Raw genomic sequence first — 18772 nt, 5'->3', positions numbered from 1 at the left:
GAGGGAAGGAGGATATTTCTTGGATCTATAATTATCATGTCTAATTTCCATATGAATTGCTCGTTAACAAGTGCTGAAAATGAGAATATGAATGAGGGTGATCCAACTTTGTTTCCAAGCTTCAATGCAAGGGCTTCAGTGGGTTTAATAGACAGCTGTTCTTCAGAACAAAAGCCATTAGTCGAGAGTCATGAAAATATCAAAGCCCTCACTTTGAGAAACAAAGGCATCAAGAACATGTTTTTATTGGACAATTTTAACTGTTTATTCTTTTTTAATATATTACTGCTGCCTTACATATCTGAATCTAATCCTCCACCCTTGATGTTTTAAGTAGGTAAGGCATTAGTTTCACCATGCAACCATTTTGTGTCTCTTTCAGTAATGTATACATATTCACCCTGACATAAATTGCTGTTCAATCTATACCTTTACAAAATTTTACAAAAAAAGCACAAACTTTTTCTATAATTCACAGTTATTAACTTAAGCAAACAGGCCTTGCCCTGTGTGTTGGGAGCTGGAGAAAATCCCATCTTTCTCCAGCAGAGTCCGCCGTGGATCCTCTGAGGGAGCCTCCTGCACAGCTGCAGCTCATCTAGATCATCAGAGGATCCACTATATAAGCTGTCTTCAGACCTTGCCTCAACGCCGCAGTGTTGTTCCAGTTGGTCAGCGCTAAAGCCTAGATCTTTGAGTATCTCCATGTCTTTGAATCCAGGTTGGATTCTAACCACTATCTCTGTGTTTCCAGGAAACCCGTGTCTCCTCCGTGAAAGCTCCGGAAGAGCTAACCTGCCGAGCCGACCCTCTGAGCCAAACCCTGAAGATTCTCTGAGAACCTCCAAGCAGCTCTGGACCTGAGCTGGGAAACCAAAGCTAAGGTCTGTTCAAGCTAGACGTGAGACGCTGAAGCAGCAAACGGACTCTGCTGATAAACACCTCTCCAGAACCAACAGTGACTCTCCCAAAGAGAACCTCAAGAACCCTCAAGGTACTATCAGAGCTCACTTGGAAATCAAATCCTGTCAGCAGTCCTTAACCGTTCTGTCTCTCACGCAGACTCCGGTGAAACCAGAACCCAGGCCCGAACCAGTCATCAGTACATTCTGTGTGTTGTGCATAATAAACGTGTTAAACTTTCATCCTTGTGTCCGTCTAGTGGTGTTCTGCATAATTGGGTCTCCATTTGAGAACCCATCATGACACTGTGACCCCATTTATTCACATTGTTAAGCATTTTGCAGTACCAAACAAGATTTAAACAATAACTGCTTGAGTAAGATTTTTTTTTTTTTAACAATACTAAGTAAAGATCAGCCACCAGCAGTTTGTAGGTAAAGAGCAAGTCATTATCTAAAGCAACAAAGAAGCTTTTTGTTGGAAAAAATTAAACAGAAAAGAGCTTATCTGTTATCCCTTATGCTTTTTCTTCTGCTGTTCATACACACGATGGAAAGGAAATATAAACATAGCTTAAGATAGAAAAGCTCTGCAGCCCCTTCAAGGGGCAGGATATTGCTTACACTATGACATGGTAGCATATTGGCGGTGTGACAGCAAAGGTAAACACTGTTTTTCCATTTAGTTCCTTCTGCTGGTCTCCAAACAAAACCTTTACTAATGCAAAGATGTTTGGCCATATGCTTCTGCTGGCATAGGTTCAATATAATGCATAACTCTTATAATAAAGCATAAATAAAACAGATGAAAAGATTGTGTGATGTGGAGTTTGATCCCAATATTGTACTTACAGACACAGGAGGACCAGGCGGGCCAATGTCACCCTGACGATGAGAGGAGCATATTGATTATAACTATCTTTGACAACTGGAAGCAATAATATAAACAAACATAAGGTGTTTATCTTTGCATTGTCAATCTGTTAAACAAGACAAGAAACTTCCTTCACCACTCTCCACATGCAGCCCCTATCTTATCCTTTAAATACTAAGCAATATACTAGACATTCGTAGGAAAGGTTATAGTTGGGCCTCATGTCATTGTTTGCAAGGATTTATAAGCAGCCCGAGGAAATCTTAGATCGTTCTTAATTGTGACACTTGCTGGAGGGAGCCTCCATTCTGTAATTCATAATTTAAATCGAGGAAATGTTCCCCCTGCAATAAAACTGGAAAACGTCACATTTTGTACTCTATGCAGTATTAAACGATTCAAAAGCATGCAGGGAACACGTGCTTTGGCTTACAAGGTACAAAAGCTTCTGTGAAATTATTACTTTTTTAAAGCCTTAAAGTCCCTGTCTGTGTGAAGATATAGTATATGCTCATATGGCATCTTTTTTCGGCCAGTTGAACTTTACAGTAACTTTACATGAAAAACCACAAAGATCCCATGTTTTCCCATTGGTCCATCTTAGGGTCCAGTGGTGCAAAAAGTGGATAAGGACTATATGGTGCAGATACGGTTGGGGCGCTGAGCTACAAAGGGGCAAGGTCCTTGCTCAGCTTTTTGTGGAAGTGATATGATAAATAACAAAGGGATGTCACTGAAAGCGACATTCCAGTGTGAGCTTCTTTGACGAGTGGAGGCGGAGAAGGCACTGCACCTGAGCAGTATGGGTGAAGAAGGCAGGGCTGTTTTCATTCACTTTATATATATACATATATATAATATGCAGCATTTACAATTGTCTTGTTACTAAAATGCTCTCTATGTCTCTTCACACACACACACACACACATATATATATATATATATATATATATATATATATATATATATATATATATATATATATATATATATATGTACAGCATAAACTTGCATTGCCTTGCCTAGGCAAATATTCTGAGGCAATGTGTAAATCTAAAACTCCTAAGAGTCGTTCAGTAAACCGGTCATTTATTTAATTTCAGGTTTAGCTTCATGAGAGTCTGTGTCATTATCTTTGACTGAGCCTGAAATGTTACTGTATGTTAGACTACCATGTTTGGAATGTAAACCATTTAAAAGGAAGGGCTAAAAACAGCAAGTTTCTCTTTCATTGCTTAAGTGCCTGCCTACATGAGATTTTTATTTCTATTTGCACAAGATGTAAAGCAATTTGCAGCTTGCTTTTACAGCTTCTAGGAAATATACTTGAAATAGTTCTAGATATAGTGGTTGTAGACAGATATGTTGAAATAAGAGCAGAAAGATAGGTGTTGCAGGAGCAAAATTCAATAGGTAAAGCCCATGACTAAGATTGGAGTTCATAAAAACACAACTTTGGTTTCATTGGTTCAGGCTTTTTCTTTCTTTTTTTTTTTTTTATTAATTCCTGGAAATGCATCCCAGACATTGATTTTTGACAGCCAGAGACTAAGTCTAATCTTTCTGGATCAGTAAAGGTACCTTATATAAGCCCTACTAGGTCACATTGGAAGCCGATACTGTGTCAAAAAGACAAAAATCTACTTTTTAATACCGATGATGAAAACTTAAAATGAAGTCAGATGAAGTTAAAAAGTTGTAAGAAGGATCTAGAAAGTAAACGGCCTTTTCTATGGAAGCGTGCCTGCTGTTTATTCAGGTTGTCACAACAGGGAGTTAGACCATAGCATTATACAATGAGCTATTCCAGAGCTTATTTATTTTAACACTTTTTTTTCGGTCTTGGAACATTACTTTTAAGGTAGGTTTTTATTTACTATACAGGGACTGCAAACATATTGTATAAGTAGCATTCCCATCATGTTATTGACTAACATAAACTATTGACAAAATCTGAACCTTAATAATTGTCTTTGTTTTCAAAATATTATTGAAATCCACACTTGGAGCTAATGTAATAATGATTCATTCCACTCAAACACATGCACACTGCTGCTTAAAGCTTCATTACATTCAACTGATCCCAAAGGAATCCCAAATAGGTTTGGATAGGTAAGACCTCTAACTGTTTTAGGTCTCCGTTCAGACTGCTGTAAGGAAGCATTGGTTTAACAATCATAAAGTTCTAACCTTCTTGATTACTTCTGAGGATAAAAAAACAATATATATATATATATATATATATATATATATATATATATATATATATATATATATATATATATATATATATATATATATATATATATATATATATATATGTATATATATATATATATATATATATATATATGTATATATATATATATGTATTATATATTATATTATCTACATATATGTATATATATATATATATATATATATATATATATATATATATATATATATATATATATATATATATAGAGAGAGATTTTTATAGCAATCTGTGTGATAAAAACCCTGATATACCTAATAGGTGTCAGTAAAAAAATATATTTTTTTCTAACTGTTTTACTGAAGATGAATATTTAACACTATATTAAATACCTCAATAAATAAAGTACTTTGTTTTCAGGTTATGATTTTGGTAAAGTAATATAAGACTCGAGGTGACCGTATCTGGACGCTTCTGTTTTTCATGCTCTGATTGGAGCACTTTAACAGTGCAGTAATTTGGGGCACACAATCACTTTCTCCCTCAGGAAGAACTTAAATTAATTCACTGAACCAGAGACTTTATCTACAGGACTACTATTTTCTTAAATTGTTAAATTATTATAGAGGAAGGTAAGATAAAGAGGGTCAGTAATTGAGCTTGAACCAAATCTGTGCAAAAGTCGTAGTATTGCCTGGCTGCTTTTAGAGCAAGTAACATGAATTTAAAATCAAGACGTCTCATTGTAGAGAAGCTTTTAAAGCTACTATCAAATACCTTTCATTGGTAGATTAATGAGTCCCTTTCAATTGCTTTAATTGCACAACTATGACATATAATCAGATTTTAGATTTAGTATGTTTGCCAGATCAGAGCTTGAACTGCAATAAAAGGTAGTTTGCTGCAAACAGTGTTTCGAAATCAGCTTTGTGACTGCTTAAAGACATTATTTTGTAATTATTTATTTTCTTTTTACATTGTTCAGAAAAAACGTATGTGTGTTGCATAAAAATTAGTTTCAGATTAAATTTTTTACAATTATACATGCAAGTTTTTGGAGATATTACTCCTCTAAAGTTCAAGCCTACTCTGTTCACCCAGAACTAGAACAAAACATGGTGAAGCAGCATTTAGTTCCTATGCTCCAGTGATCTGGAACAAACCTCCAGAAGACTGTAGAAGTGCTAAGAGCCTGATTTCTTTGAAGTCCAAGTTAAAAACCCATTTGCTTAGAGCTGCCTTTAACTGTTGAAGTTAAACTGTTTACTGAGATATTATTAGTTTAAGGTTGTGGTCCAACTGTTTTACACATTTTTTTTCATCTTTATTTGCTTTTATTCTGCTTTTATTTTCTTAAATTTTATTATTTAATTAATGTAAAGTACTTTGAACTGTGATATACAAATTAACTTGCCTTAACAGTTTTTCACATTTTAAGTACTGATTTTAGGATGGGATATGTATACTCTTTTTTTTATAGATTTCTGTATACTGCAGGTTTGGATTCTTATTAAAATAATATATATATATATATATTTTACTTTTAGATGTAACATATTTTAAAAGATTCAAGAATCAATATTCTTTTCACTTTATAATTGTGGTCTATCAAGTAGAATCCCCAAAAGGTGTGCTAAAGCTTCTGGTTTAAATGTGATAAAATGCAGTAAAGTTCAGTAGTAAAAAAAGAGGCTTCCTCCAACCAACTTTCTGTGTCCAAACATTTGAACTTTTTTCTTTTTAATATGCCTAAAGTACTCAAATAAATTAAAAATAAATCATGACTAACAGTCAAAACATCTTAGATCAAAACAATGAAACCTATATACAGTACAGACCAAAGTTTTGAACACACCTTCTCATTCAAAGCGTTTTCTTTATTTTCATGATTATGAAAATTTGTGTTGCACTTATGCCATTTTTTGGCCAAGATACCGATACCCAATACCTTGCTGTGCAGCATTGGCTGATACATATAAGATATTGATACCATCTGTTTAAAATTGATGTGTGTGTATATGTAGACCTGCATTCTACTTGGATGTAAAATTGTTGCCATCATGCTTTGTAAAGCTGCTGCCTAGCTTTGTGAAGCAGGAAAAAGACTAATACAAAGTGACTCCATTAGAACTTTTTATTGCCTAGCTGGAATGGGTGACTTTTGGCTCTTAAAATCGTATAGGTACCCTATTTGTTGGTACTTGCCAATACCGATACCACCATTTTTGTGCTGGATCAGGGTTCTGCCCGATACTGGTATCGGTGCATCACTAATGAAAATTATAGATTCACACTGAAGGCATCAAAACTATGAATCAACACATGTGGAATTATATACTAAACAAAAAATTGTGAAACAATGGAAAATATGTCTTATATCTAGGTTCTTCAAAGTAGACACATTTTGCTTTGATTACCGCTTCGCACACTCTTTGCATTCTCTTGATGAGCTTCAAGAGGTAGTCAACTAAAATGGCCTTCCAACAGTCTTGAAGGAGTTTCCAGAGATGCTTAGCACTTGTTGGCCCTTTTTGCTTTCACTCTGCGGTCCAGCTCACCCCAAACCATCTCAATTTGGTTCAGGTCCAGTGATTGTGGAGGCCAGGTCATCTGGCGCAGCATCCTATCACTGTCCTTCTTGGTCAAATTGCCCTTACAGTACACAGCCTGGAGGTGTGTTTGGGGTCATTGTCCTGTTGAAAAAATAAATGATGGTCCAACTAAAGGCAAACCGGATGGAATAGCAGGCCGCTGTAAAATGCTGTGGTAGACATGCTGGTTCAGTATGCCTTCAATTTTGAATAAATCCCCAGCAGTGTCACCAGCAAAGAACCCCCACACCATCGCACGTCCTCCTCCATGCTTCACGGTGGAACCAGGCATGTAGAGTCCATCCGTTCACCTTTTATGCATCGCACAAAGACACAATGGTTGGAATCAAAGATCTCATCAGATCTGGACTCATCAGACCAAAGCACAGATTTCCACTTTTCTAATGTCCATTCGTTGTGTTCTTTAGCCCAAGCAAGTCTCTTGCTTGTTGCCTGTCCCTAACAGTGGTTTCCTAGCAGCTATTTTACCATGAAGGCCTGATACAGTCTCCTCTTAACAGTTGTTCTAGAGAGGTATCTGCTGCTATAACTCTGTGTGGCATTGACAGTGTTGGGACTAACGCGTAGTAAGTAACGCGTTACTGTAACGGCGGTATTTTTTTCACTAACTAGTATGCTAACACGTTAGTTTTTAAATTCAGTAACTCCGTTAACATTACTACATGATGCGTTACTGCGTTATTTTATAGTCTGGGGATCAGCTAGAGACTTAAAAGCTGCAGTGAAGTATTGTCTTCCTGTGTGGGAGTGAGGGAAACAGGAAGGAAACATGCTAAGGGCGTGTTTGTGTTTACCAACACTAGTCATCATGGCGGCTGCTCCAGAGCCCAAGTCGAGTTTCTTCACTTGGAGATATTCTCATTAATTTACAATTTGTGCCTTGGATCAAAGATTCTATCTACAGCCCAGAACAGCAACTGTAATTGTTGAAACACCTACAAAACCAACATGCTGAGACGAAGCTAGAAGCTATGCGACGAAGCTAGAAGCTACCGGTGTCATGCCAAGGTAGTTATCCCTGGGAAAATTTGTATCCCCTCCTCGGGAGCACGCACGGAGTAGGACGAACAACCCGACTTAACTCCGCCTCAATTCCAACGTGCAGAACTTGAAATTTGAAAGGTTTTACGTGTATGAAAGTTGAGCTTTACTGTTTTATTCTTTACTTCACATGTTATAGCAGAAAATCGCCAGTGATATTGATCTAAAACTAATAATAAAACACAAACGTTTGCTTGAAAGCTGGTCGCTGACAGCAGTGTCTACTCCTTCCTCTGAAAGCAAACAGGTCCTTGTTCTTTTCCATACGTTCATTAAAAAACTCTCTCATTGTTTCAGTGTCCAAATATTCTCATCCTATTGAAATCTGTTGTAAACCATATACTTGTAATAAAAATGAAATAGAAAATGGAGTGCACGTGTAATCATTAAAGACTACTGTATATGCAGAAGGAAATAATTTTTTCCTGGTTGAAATTTAGTACTTAAATCTATATTTGTGTTTTATATTAACTTACAATTTATCACTGTTGTACTATCCTTAAGAAACAGTTTGTGTTCTAACATCAGCCGTTTTATTTCATCCCATATTGCCAGAATTGGCAATATGGGATGAAATAAAACCTGCTGTAATCTTTTCCCCCTGTCTAAATCAGACAAAAAAGGTCCCAGCTTTTTCATTTTTGACTTATAAGCATCTTTTATGATGACAATTTATTCCTGAAACTTTGGAGGTGATGGACCTTTATTTCTTAAAGTTATAAGGGGGGAACAAATTATAGCAGGCCACCTTCTATAATCTGTTCCCCCTGTCTAAATCAGACAAAAAAGGTCCCAGCTTTTTCATGTTTGGCTTATAAGCATCTTTTATGATGACAATTCATTCCTGAAACTTTGGAGTTGATTGACCTTTGTTTCTTAAAGTTACAAGGGGGGAACAAATTATAGCAGGGCAATTTTGCAGGCAACTACCTACTATGTAGCATTGTCAGTTTGTTCTGCCCTGAAATAAATTGGCACTTTGAAACATATCTTTGTTGCTTGTATATAGAATTGCTTAGCAGGGTTTCATAATGCAAATGCATGTCAAGTTCTTCAACATATGGTATTATTCTCCAGTGCAATAACATTTCTGAAATGAAGGCTATAAGGGCATAATGTGAACCTTTAAAAAAAAAAGTAACTAAATAGTTACTTTTCACAGTAACGCATTACCTTATGGTGTAAGTAACTGAGTTAGTAACTAAGTTACTTTTGAAATGAAGTAACTAGTAACAGAAACTAGTTACTGCTTTTCAGTAACTAGCACAACACTGGGCATTGACCTGGTCTCTAATCTGAGCTGTTGTTAACCTGCGATTTGAAGGCTGGTTACTCAGATGAACTTATTTTCCACTGCAGAGGTGACTTTTGGTCTTCCTTTCCTGGGGCGGTCCTCATAGAAGCCAACTTCTTTGTAGCGCTTGATGGATTTGCGACTGCACTTGGGGACACTTTCAAAATTGTGCCAATTTTTCGGACTGACTGACCTTTGATGATGGTAATGCTGCTTTTTTCTTGCCATAATACAAATTCTAACAGTGCATTCAGTAGGACTATCAGCTGTGTATCCACCTTACTTCTGCACAACACAACGGATGGTCCCAACCCCATTTAAAAGGCAAGAAATCCCATTTATTAAACCTGACAGGGGACACCTGTGAAGTGAAAACCATTTCCGGTGACTACCTCTTGAAGCTCATCAATAGAATGCCAAGTGTGTGCGAAGCAGTAATCAAACAAAGGTTGGCTACTTTGAAGAACCTAGAATATAAGACATATTTTCAGTTGTTAATTCATAGTTTTGATGCCTTCAGTGTGAATCAACAATTTTCGTATTTATGAAAATAAAGAAAACTCTTTGAATGAGAAGGTGTGTCCAAACTTTTGGTCTGTACTCTAACTTCTTTCAGTACTGTTGGCAATTTTCAAAGCACAATACAATTTGTACACAATTAAACAAGGACAAAATTGTTTCATTTTGTCTTCCTTCCCCCCAGACATTAGGCACAATCTGTCTGTGGTAAGCAAATGACTTGAATCATGCTTACTGGAGCAAAAGGAGACAAACAAGTAATAATCACCTGAGGATTCATTATTTGCTCCAACATGATTTCAAAGACCTTTGAAGGGTATTTAGGGTAGAAAAAAACGACTGAATCAAGGTGTCAGGAAATGTGCTTTGACTTGTTCACAACCTTTCAGCACACAAGCACTCTGAGGGAGTATAAACAGAAGGACTCATCATTGCTGACATTTGACATTGATGTGACTTACTTTTTGTCCTTTCACGCCACCAGTCCCCTCTGCACCTGGCTGACCCTGTGGGAGGAGGCCTCGGTTAACGACTCTGTAACAGGACGGAATTGTAAATGTCATGGCAGGAAAATACGTACGGGATCTCCTCTCTCTCCCTTTTCCCCAGGGATGCCAGACTCCCCCTTCTCCCCCTGCATGTGAACAGAGCACACCATTGACAGTGACTGACAGCAAAAGCAGGGTGAAGAGACAGACAGATTCGAGACTGAAGCTCGGGCATGGACAGTTGCTATGAATAAGTAATCAGAAAAACATACAGTCCTCTGTCCTCTCAAAATCCCACTACGGTGGGGTAAAAAAGAAATCCATTCTACATATATGGCTTCATCAAGCTGTGGTGTTACATGAGTCTTGCAAGATAATAATAAAGGTCCCTGTTCCACTGCAGTATGTCTATATTTTAATGATAACATTATTTCTTTGTCTGCCAATAGATGGCACTTTAGCACAGCTGGTAACAGTTCCATAAAGCATCTTGACTGGATTTCCTCTCACATTTATGTTGAAAAAAAACTCAAAGTAAACCTTGAATTTAGAACCAATGGGCATTAAGCAATGGTCAAGGTGGTAATGAACACTTATAGGACAGAATTCTATACTTCAAGTAACACATAAATAGAATCATTTCAACATTTTACACTGCAGAATTGATTCTTTTCTTACGACCTTTTGTAATTCATAGACTGAAGCCGCAAATACGCTTTTTTATCCGCCCTTTGAGCTCAAATATCAGGAATTATCAAAAAACAATTGACCAAACGCTGTTGCTCCTGCTTTCCCTGCATCTTAATAAAACTGCCTTAAATATAGAGACTAATTAATGTTAATCACAGTAGTTTTAAATCCTTAAATTGTCAAAACCATAGTATATCATGTTGAAAGTAACCAGCCCATGCTTAATCTTTTTTTGGGGGGTCATACTGTACTTTTGCTTAAATAGCAGATTAATCATTGAACATTGCTCCAATGTTTTACATGTGCAAATACCTACAGGATAGCTTTAGTCAGTATAAAGACCTCATTGAGCCTATGTATAACAACCTGAGAGAAAGAAAGTAGAGTCTTTTCTTACTCCTCATAGACTCCTAACAGATAACACTATTGAGTTTTGAGTTTCCCTCCCCCCCATTACCTCAACTTCTTACACTGACAACTGCAGTAATACTGCACCACTCATTTAATGAGATATAGTCACAGTTTCCTTATTCAAATTAGCAGCTGCTATTAAGTCAGTGGACTGCTGGCATATATGAACAGATGGACCGTCTTATTAATCTTTCAGCTGAGGAGGAGGGACTAAGCAGAAACTCTGACTTAAAGGTTTAATTGAATTCTGAGGAGCTTTAGCTGCTACATTCATGGGTGTCAAAACCAAAATTCAACTCTGCTGTATAGTCAAAGAAATAAAAACACACATTTTAATAGTATAGTTACTATACCAGCTCTTGAAAGTGTAAAAAAATCTTGTTTTTTGTGTTCTTAGAACGTATACTGGCTAAGTGCATGTTTAGCTGTGTTTCTCTCAGACGTACTGCTGAAAGTATTGCTGCTATTTAGTCAGTGTTCCCCCGGAGCAACAAATCTGCTTTTTTAATGGTCTGCATTTTCTCATCCAAGTCAGTTGCTACTTGAGTACCTTATAGAGTAGCCAGTCAGAATAGCTTTGTCCTTGACTTCTGCAACTTGTCATAAGCTTTGATAAAGTAAAAAAAAAAATCAGCTTTTTCCAAATAAAAAAACAAACTATAGCTTCTTAAACTAGGGTCTACATCTTTGTTTTATAAATACAGAGGCAAACCAAATGTAATGTCTCAAACGGGGGCAAGAGATGCTAATCAATCGTTGCACACATTAGCAAGATTGATATTGATCTGTCAGTTGTTACAATCTTTATGAACTGCCAGGATGGCAGGGAATCTAGCAGAGAGAGTGACTCCATTTATGTATAAAAAAATATAGCTGAGTTGACGTCAAACATCATATTAGTGGCATTTGCAATTTTTAAAACCCAATGAAATAGTCTCTCATCCTCTCTGCAATGTTCTTTTATTCACTAATTACAATACTAATTTATCCAGTACTGCCCTCTTGGCCAGGTCACTGTAAAAGGGATTTTAATCTCAATTAATTTTTTTTACCTGGTTAAATGAATGAAATATAAATAAAAATTACTTAGATAGATTTATTTTGTCATTTTGTATACACGAGTGTAAACAAAAAGAAATTTATTTTAAAACAGCTCTAGAAAATTTCTTTTTTTTAGTTTTTCAGTAATAAATACCTAAGAAAATAAATAAAATAGTAATATAAACATATGACTGTATATTTACAGTTCTGATATATATATTTTTTTATACACAGTTAAGTTGCAAAAGGATTGTCTAGGATGTTGGCCTTCCTTGCCTTTTTCAGTTGTTTATTGTAAAACGTGTCATTTATATGATATTCAAAACAATCATGCATTTTGACATCTGTAGATATTTTTTACATTATTTCCCATTAGAGGCTATTGATAAAAAAAAAAAAAAAAAAAAATATAAGGGAAAATGTTGTAATGTCTTTTTTTTCTGAACTGTTTTGTCCATGCTACACTGTACACTAAAATTGATTTGCCACCGTGGCAGCAGTTTGCACTGAGTTATGACTGACGGGCGATGTAAATCACATCTAATGGAAAGTTGGAATTACCCTGGATGTCACCTGTTGTGAAAAACTTGTGCCCTGCATTCTGTCACAGGCTTAAAGAACCATACTTCTCTTGTTATCTCAGTTAGATCTTCACAGAACATTATTCTCAGCTAATTTACAAGCAGAAGACAACGAAACAAGTGAATAAACCTTTCAAATGAGATTAACTGAAGCATGGTCAGTGTTTATGTAGATTACTGCTGTATTTGTGCAAAGATAAAGCCCAGGGAACTGTTCCACCTGTGGCTAACTGCGGGTGATGTGTTGACTTTGAGCTACCCCAAGTCATCAAACTGCAATTAGGACTGTCAGCATCACTCTCTCTGTCAATATCTGCTGTGTTCTGTCAGAAGCCAATTGAGACCAATGGTGGGGGGGCACAGTTATGGAGATGTAATTCACAAAGACACTGCCTTTCCAAGCACATACTACACAGCAGCCCCCAACTTTAGTCTTTAATTCCTAAAACATTCACATTCTACTGAGAGAGTGAGAGGGGTCTCTGTCCACATAGCACGCCACCAGTAACAGCATGGTCTCACCTCAGTTTATTTGATACAGACTGAAAAATGTAAAATAAATGACAGTGAAGTGTTTAATTATTACTGCAAATCAAAACTTTTCCCTGTCAAAGTGCTAAGTTTATCTCTGCTCACCATTTTGCTCTTTTAAATGTATTTATGTGCATGGCTGTAGTTTTTTTAATGAATCAAATTAAGATGTGATGCTTTTCAGTAGGAGATTTGATGCCTTGCTGTGCAGAGAAATCAGAAATGTATGATGATACAGTAAAGATGCAATGACAGTGTAGGGGCATGACTGATTTATGGCCAAAGCAAAGCTTGCTTTTAAATTTGCTCTGCAAGACTTAAACCAGGACACAGAGTTTGTTCAGAAACCCATACGTACATAACGGGTATTAAAGCTAATGTCTAAACATTAAGCTTTGGTCTCCAATGGACATCATCAGCAGCTTCTATTATTCAACCTTCGTATATGATTAATTTAAGGTAACCAAGTTATACTGACTCAGGTTCATCTGGGTTTTTTTGTTCACCTTTGTGGATTTTTAAGGTACTAGTGGGATTACCATTTGATATTGCTTCAAGGAATTAGCTTTACAATGATTTCTAAGAACTGTTACTACAATTCTCAGTCATTTAGTTAAGGCAGCGAAAGCTTTGTAAAGCTGTTTCCCATTTGGTTGTTTTAAGAGGTGGCTAAAAATGTACAGTAGTTATTAGAAATTTGTTAAACATCAATGAGGAATATGTAAAACATTACTTTGAGAAGTGACAGAGTACTGGGATTAAAGGTATGAAATTTACTGGACAATAATGACATAAAGGCTGAAATTAGTTTCGCATAATGATAAGTAATTTCATCAGGGCATGATCTGCAGCTCTCCCTCGAGCGGTTTGCAGCAGAGTGTGAAGCGGCCGGGATGAGGATCAGTGCCTCCAAATCCGAGACCATGGTCTTCAGCTGGAAAAGGGTGGAGTGCCCTGATTGGGGAGGATGTACTGCCCCTAGTGGAGGAGTTTAAGTATCTTGGGGTCTTGTTCACGAATGAGGGGAAGATGGAGCAGGAGATCGAAAGGCAGTTAGGTGTGGCATCTGCTGTGATGCGTGCGCTGTACCAGTCTGTTATGGTGAAGAGAGAGCTGAGCTAAAAAGCAAAGCTCTTGATTTACCGGTCGATCTACGTTCCTACCCTCATCTATGGTCATGAGCTTTTGGTCATGACCGAAAGAATGAGATCCCGGTTGAGATCCAAGCTGCTGAAATGAGTTTGTGTGTCTGGGCTCTCCCTTAGAGATAGGGTGCGGAGGTCAGTCATCTGGGGAGGACTCAAGAGTAGAGCCGCTGCTCCTCCTTCATCAAGAGGTGTCAGTTGAGGTGGCTCGGGCATCTGATTAGGATGCCTCCTGGACGTCTCCCTGGTGAGGTGTTCCAGGCACGTCCCACCGGGAGGAGAACCAGGGGGAGACCCAGGACAAGCTGGGGGGACTATGTTTCTCGGCTGGCCGTGAGGCGCCTTGGGATTCCCCCGGAGGAGCTGGCCCAAGTGGCTGGGGAGAGGGACGTCTGGGCCTCCCTACTGAAGCTGCTACCCCCGCGACCCGATCCCGGATAAGCGGAAGAAGATGGATGGATGGATGGATGGATGGATGGATGGATGGATGGATGGATGGATGGATGGATGGATGGATGGATGGATGGATGGATGGATGGATGGATGCATGGATGAAGTAATGATTGTCTGACCATCGTGGGATTAGGTTTGACGTGCTACACTTAGTCAACAAGTGGACCACAGTAGTTAAATAAAAGTGTGGTGAATTAAATAGAAATTAAGTTGTGAGTTCGAAACCCACTCCCACAGACTGCCACTCTGGGTCCCTTAGCAAAGACCCTTAACCCCACACTACTCCCCGGTCACCGCACAATGGCAGCCTACTGCTTCTCAAGGGAATGGGCTAAATGTGAATTGAAACAGTAAATTTTCCTTGTGCTGTACTTGTGACAGTGTAATAACAATAAAAACTCTGGAAAAAACAAAAAACATAAGATTGTGTTATTATCATGTCATTGTTTTTTTTTTTGAATAGTGGGCTAATACCTAACAGGGATACATTTTTACTAATTTAATGAGCCAACAATTTAAAATAATTTAAGATAGCCTGCTTCCAGTATAGTTTAAAGAAATGCCTCTTTATGACTTATGGTAACAAAGATCTACCAATATGAGCTCATTTCGTGTTATTTTGGTTTGATCAGTGGCAAAAAATCTATAGTATTTTAAAAGCAAGATAAAAAGCAAAATAAAAGCAAATAGGACATGAAACATGGATTGATAAAAGACACATATTTAAACCACCATTAAACTGCAGCAACACAATAAGCAGGAAAACATTTGTTTGCTTTGCTCTGTAATTATGATGATCCATTATATGTGAAAGATGTTTCATAGTAGCCCTTGTTTAACCTTCTTACTGTTTCTAAAATAAAGAAGAGTTATTTACTTTGTTTAAAAACAAACTTTGTTAGTTTCCTTTTTTAAGTTTGGAAAACCTACATTTCCTTTCCTTTAGGCAGAAGGACCAGACAAAGCCAAAGAGACTACAGCAGTCAGTGATAAATCTGCACATCTGATGACTCATGCATTCAAGAGGTTGTCCACAACACAATGCTTTCACTTTTTAGCGTGATCACAAGTATTGGCCACTGAAGCCTCAAGTAGCAGGTGGTTTGTAGGTGGGTTGGCAAAGGTAAAACATCTTTAGGAAGCTTGACAGAGGCCAGTAACTGGCAGTTTTTGTGTTTATCACTCTAAAATCTTACAATCTATATCTTATGTGCCACTGGTGTGTAAAACACCCTAGGGCTTCATGAAAATGATTGCAGATTTTTTTTTTTTTTTCAAAAGTACGGCATGTAATGGCCATCTGGTAGTTTAGATTGTGAGCATTGAGTCATGCTGTACTGTGCTGCAGCAGACAAAGGCTGGGAGCAGCTATTTAACTTGCAGCAGCTACGCTTCAACTCACTAAGTGTTGCCATTTCTAAAGAGAGAGATCTGTTCCCAACTATTAACTCCAAAAGGTGTCAGTTATGGACAAAGGAGATACTACAACTGCTCTTTTACACCTGACTTGTCTGGGTTGGCAAGAGAAGCAATGAATGTACATTTTATCCAGGTGAAACAGAATGATTTTAAATCAAACAATTTTTTAAGATAAATTGTTTTCCCGATCTGTCTTAAAGTTAAGCAGACTAAATATTTGCAGTTTTAAGTTAGTTGATTTTACCAAAATGATTTAGATCTGTTAAATAGGAAAATAATGTGAGAGATTTTTGAGAGTAATATTCCTAACTCTTGTTGTGCCATTGTGTCCATTTGAAAATGTAACTACAGCTTCCAGCATGCATTGCAGTCCAAAATAAAACCACAGGTGATAAAAACCCAAACTCAGTCTTCTTCTGCAGCTTACCACTGCTACGAAGAGACCCCACCTCAGCTGAACTGTGCTTCGAAACAAGCGGTAAGAACCGTAGCATCACTGCTGGCTGATGCTGCACCACTTCATCATTATTTCCTCAAATAAGAAACTTTTTTAGGCTTTGACTTTGTGTGGACTCTGCAGATTTCCAAGTTGTACCCAGTATGAAACTGCTACTGACTAAGGCTGGCATTTTTGTTCCGGAGCAGCAAAGATCCCAAATAGATACTGGGAGATGCACCATTTCTCTGCTTTCCTGTGCTCATCCAACAATGATGAACCTGGTTGTTTTGGCAAAAAAAAAAAAAAAAAAAAAAAGACCAGAAGCCAAGTTCCCTCTTCCTCTGTTTTTGGAGCCACAGCTGAGCCACATACCATGGCCAAGAGCTGCAATATCCTGCCTTCTAAGACGGTATCAAAAAAATATCGCTTTTTCTTAAATTCTTTAGCCGTGCCTGGGCAGGTAGATATTTAGAATTAGAATTAGAGTTAAATTTTATTTACACTCCAGAAGGATATTGTGCTTTGAGTTTCATGCTAAAACTTTTTATTGTGTGATCTAAACCAAAAGTCAGCGTGATTTGTTGGTTTTCAAACTCTTTGAATGTTGTTCTGTGCTTGAGAGTGCACAGCCGGTCAGCTGAGTGAATCATTTCTCTTCTTCCCGTAAAAATTCAAAAAATATCCACTGGACTTGGTTTTCAAGATTTGAAGACGTTTCGCCACCTCTCCAGGAAGCTTTCTCAATTCCTAAGCAATTTCTCATACTCACGCGTTATTCCGAGGGTGTCTTTCCCAAAATGGAGTGCAATATGCTGAATTTGAATTTGCTTTTGAAAATTTGAAAATGCTTTTGAATTTTTACGGGATGACTATGACCTGGATGACTGAGAACCTTCATCAGCATTTCTCTTCTTCTTCCTCCTTTTTTTTCCTTTCTCTCTTTCCTTCCCTCTGAACCTCATGTTTCTCGCTGATCACACAGCTAGCTTTGCTGTTAGTCTTTTGTCTGCTACCAGACCTCTCCCCCCGCTGTGTAACCACACAGGTTGCATTGCCTATTGTTAAGGAGGGAAGCTACAAGCCAGGGTTGCAGCATTATTTCCCCCACATGCCACATGTACCTCAAAGCTGTATTTATTTTATATCTTCTACTGGGCTGATTAATTATTATTAAATGCTGAAATTAAGCTGAAATTTGATTAATGGTGTGATTTTAATTTTAGAACGGTAAATTTACAGTAATTTTTACTATTTTTCAAGGCTGCACTTTTAAAAGATGAAATTGTCCAGTGAGCTTACTTGTGTAAACAAAATGACAAATAAATCTGTCTAAAGTCTAAAGTCTTTTCTAAGAACTGCTTTCATCCAGGAAAATCAAATTCCTATTTTCAGTTTAATCTTTTTGTAGTTATTATGTGTTATAGTTTGAGTAGATATTCCTGAATATAATAATAATTGGAATAATTGCACAACAGTTATATTCTAAGTTACTCTGCTTTTAAATATCTTTAGAAAGTCACTGGCTATGTCAGCATCTCAGCTCCAAATATTTTATTTTACAAATATAGGGAATGCAGTGGACCACATGGAGACATTAAAAAGAGAAATGTTGAGATTTGTGTAAAAATGTTTTGCAAATAAAGACAGAACGTGATTATCAAGAAATGTTAACATTCAGAAAAGAAACAGTGGTTCATTTCTAAGAAATTAAAGGTTTTGGTGAAAAATATGCACCCTATCAACTCCAGAGAAAAAGCAAAAGACCTTGCAAAGATGCTGGCTCAAGGCGGTCAGAGAGTGTCATTATCCTCAATGGACTTACATGAGATGAAAGGCTTTTCACTTGGGAAGGAAACAGTTACACGAAACGCAATATAAAAGCCAGATTCATAGAAATTTAGATATAGATGCTACCTTGACACTTGCTCCCTCTGAGGTTCCTAAAGGACCCTGTAAGAAAAACCACAAGATTATCACATGAAAAATATGGACAGCTGGGAGGAATTCGTTATTCTTTTAATACAAAATCATCTATGGTAAGTTAGTCTGTGATATCATATTTTTTCTTTGCACTAGTGTTTGATCAATTAATAGTGCAACTTGGACAAATGCAAGTCATATTTGGATAACAGCTT

The 18772-nt window shown here is 37.2% G+C and overlaps 1 protein-coding gene across 1 annotated transcript in view; it reads right to left on the bottom strand.

Moving 5' to 3' along the window:
• Positions 1-18772, bottom strand: part of LOC119790728 (collagen alpha-1(XIX) chain) — a 178731-nt gene that overhangs the window by 68089 nt on the left and 91870 nt on the right. Inside the window, exons 16-19 of the mRNA XM_038296417.1 lie at positions 18552-18587; positions 10020-10073; positions 9901-9945; positions 1755-1787 (exon numbers count right to left, since the gene is read on the bottom strand). Coding sequence (XP_038152345.1) covers positions 1755-1787; positions 9901-9945; positions 10020-10073; positions 18552-18587 — 168 coding nt within the window. The remainder of the gene's footprint in view (positions 1-1754; positions 1788-9900; positions 9946-10019; positions 10074-18551; positions 18588-18772) is intronic.

Source organism: Cyprinodon tularosa, unplaced genomic scaffold (genome assembly GCF_016077235.1).
Source record: "Cyprinodon tularosa strain WSP-4 unplaced genomic scaffold, ASM1607723v1 ctg37, whole genome shotgun sequence".
NCBI lineage: Eukaryota > Metazoa > Chordata > Actinopteri > Cyprinodontiformes > Cyprinodontidae > Cyprinodon > Cyprinodon tularosa.
The sequence above is the reverse complement of the archived record's forward strand: the minus strand, read 5'-3'. Positions and strand labels throughout refer to the sequence as shown.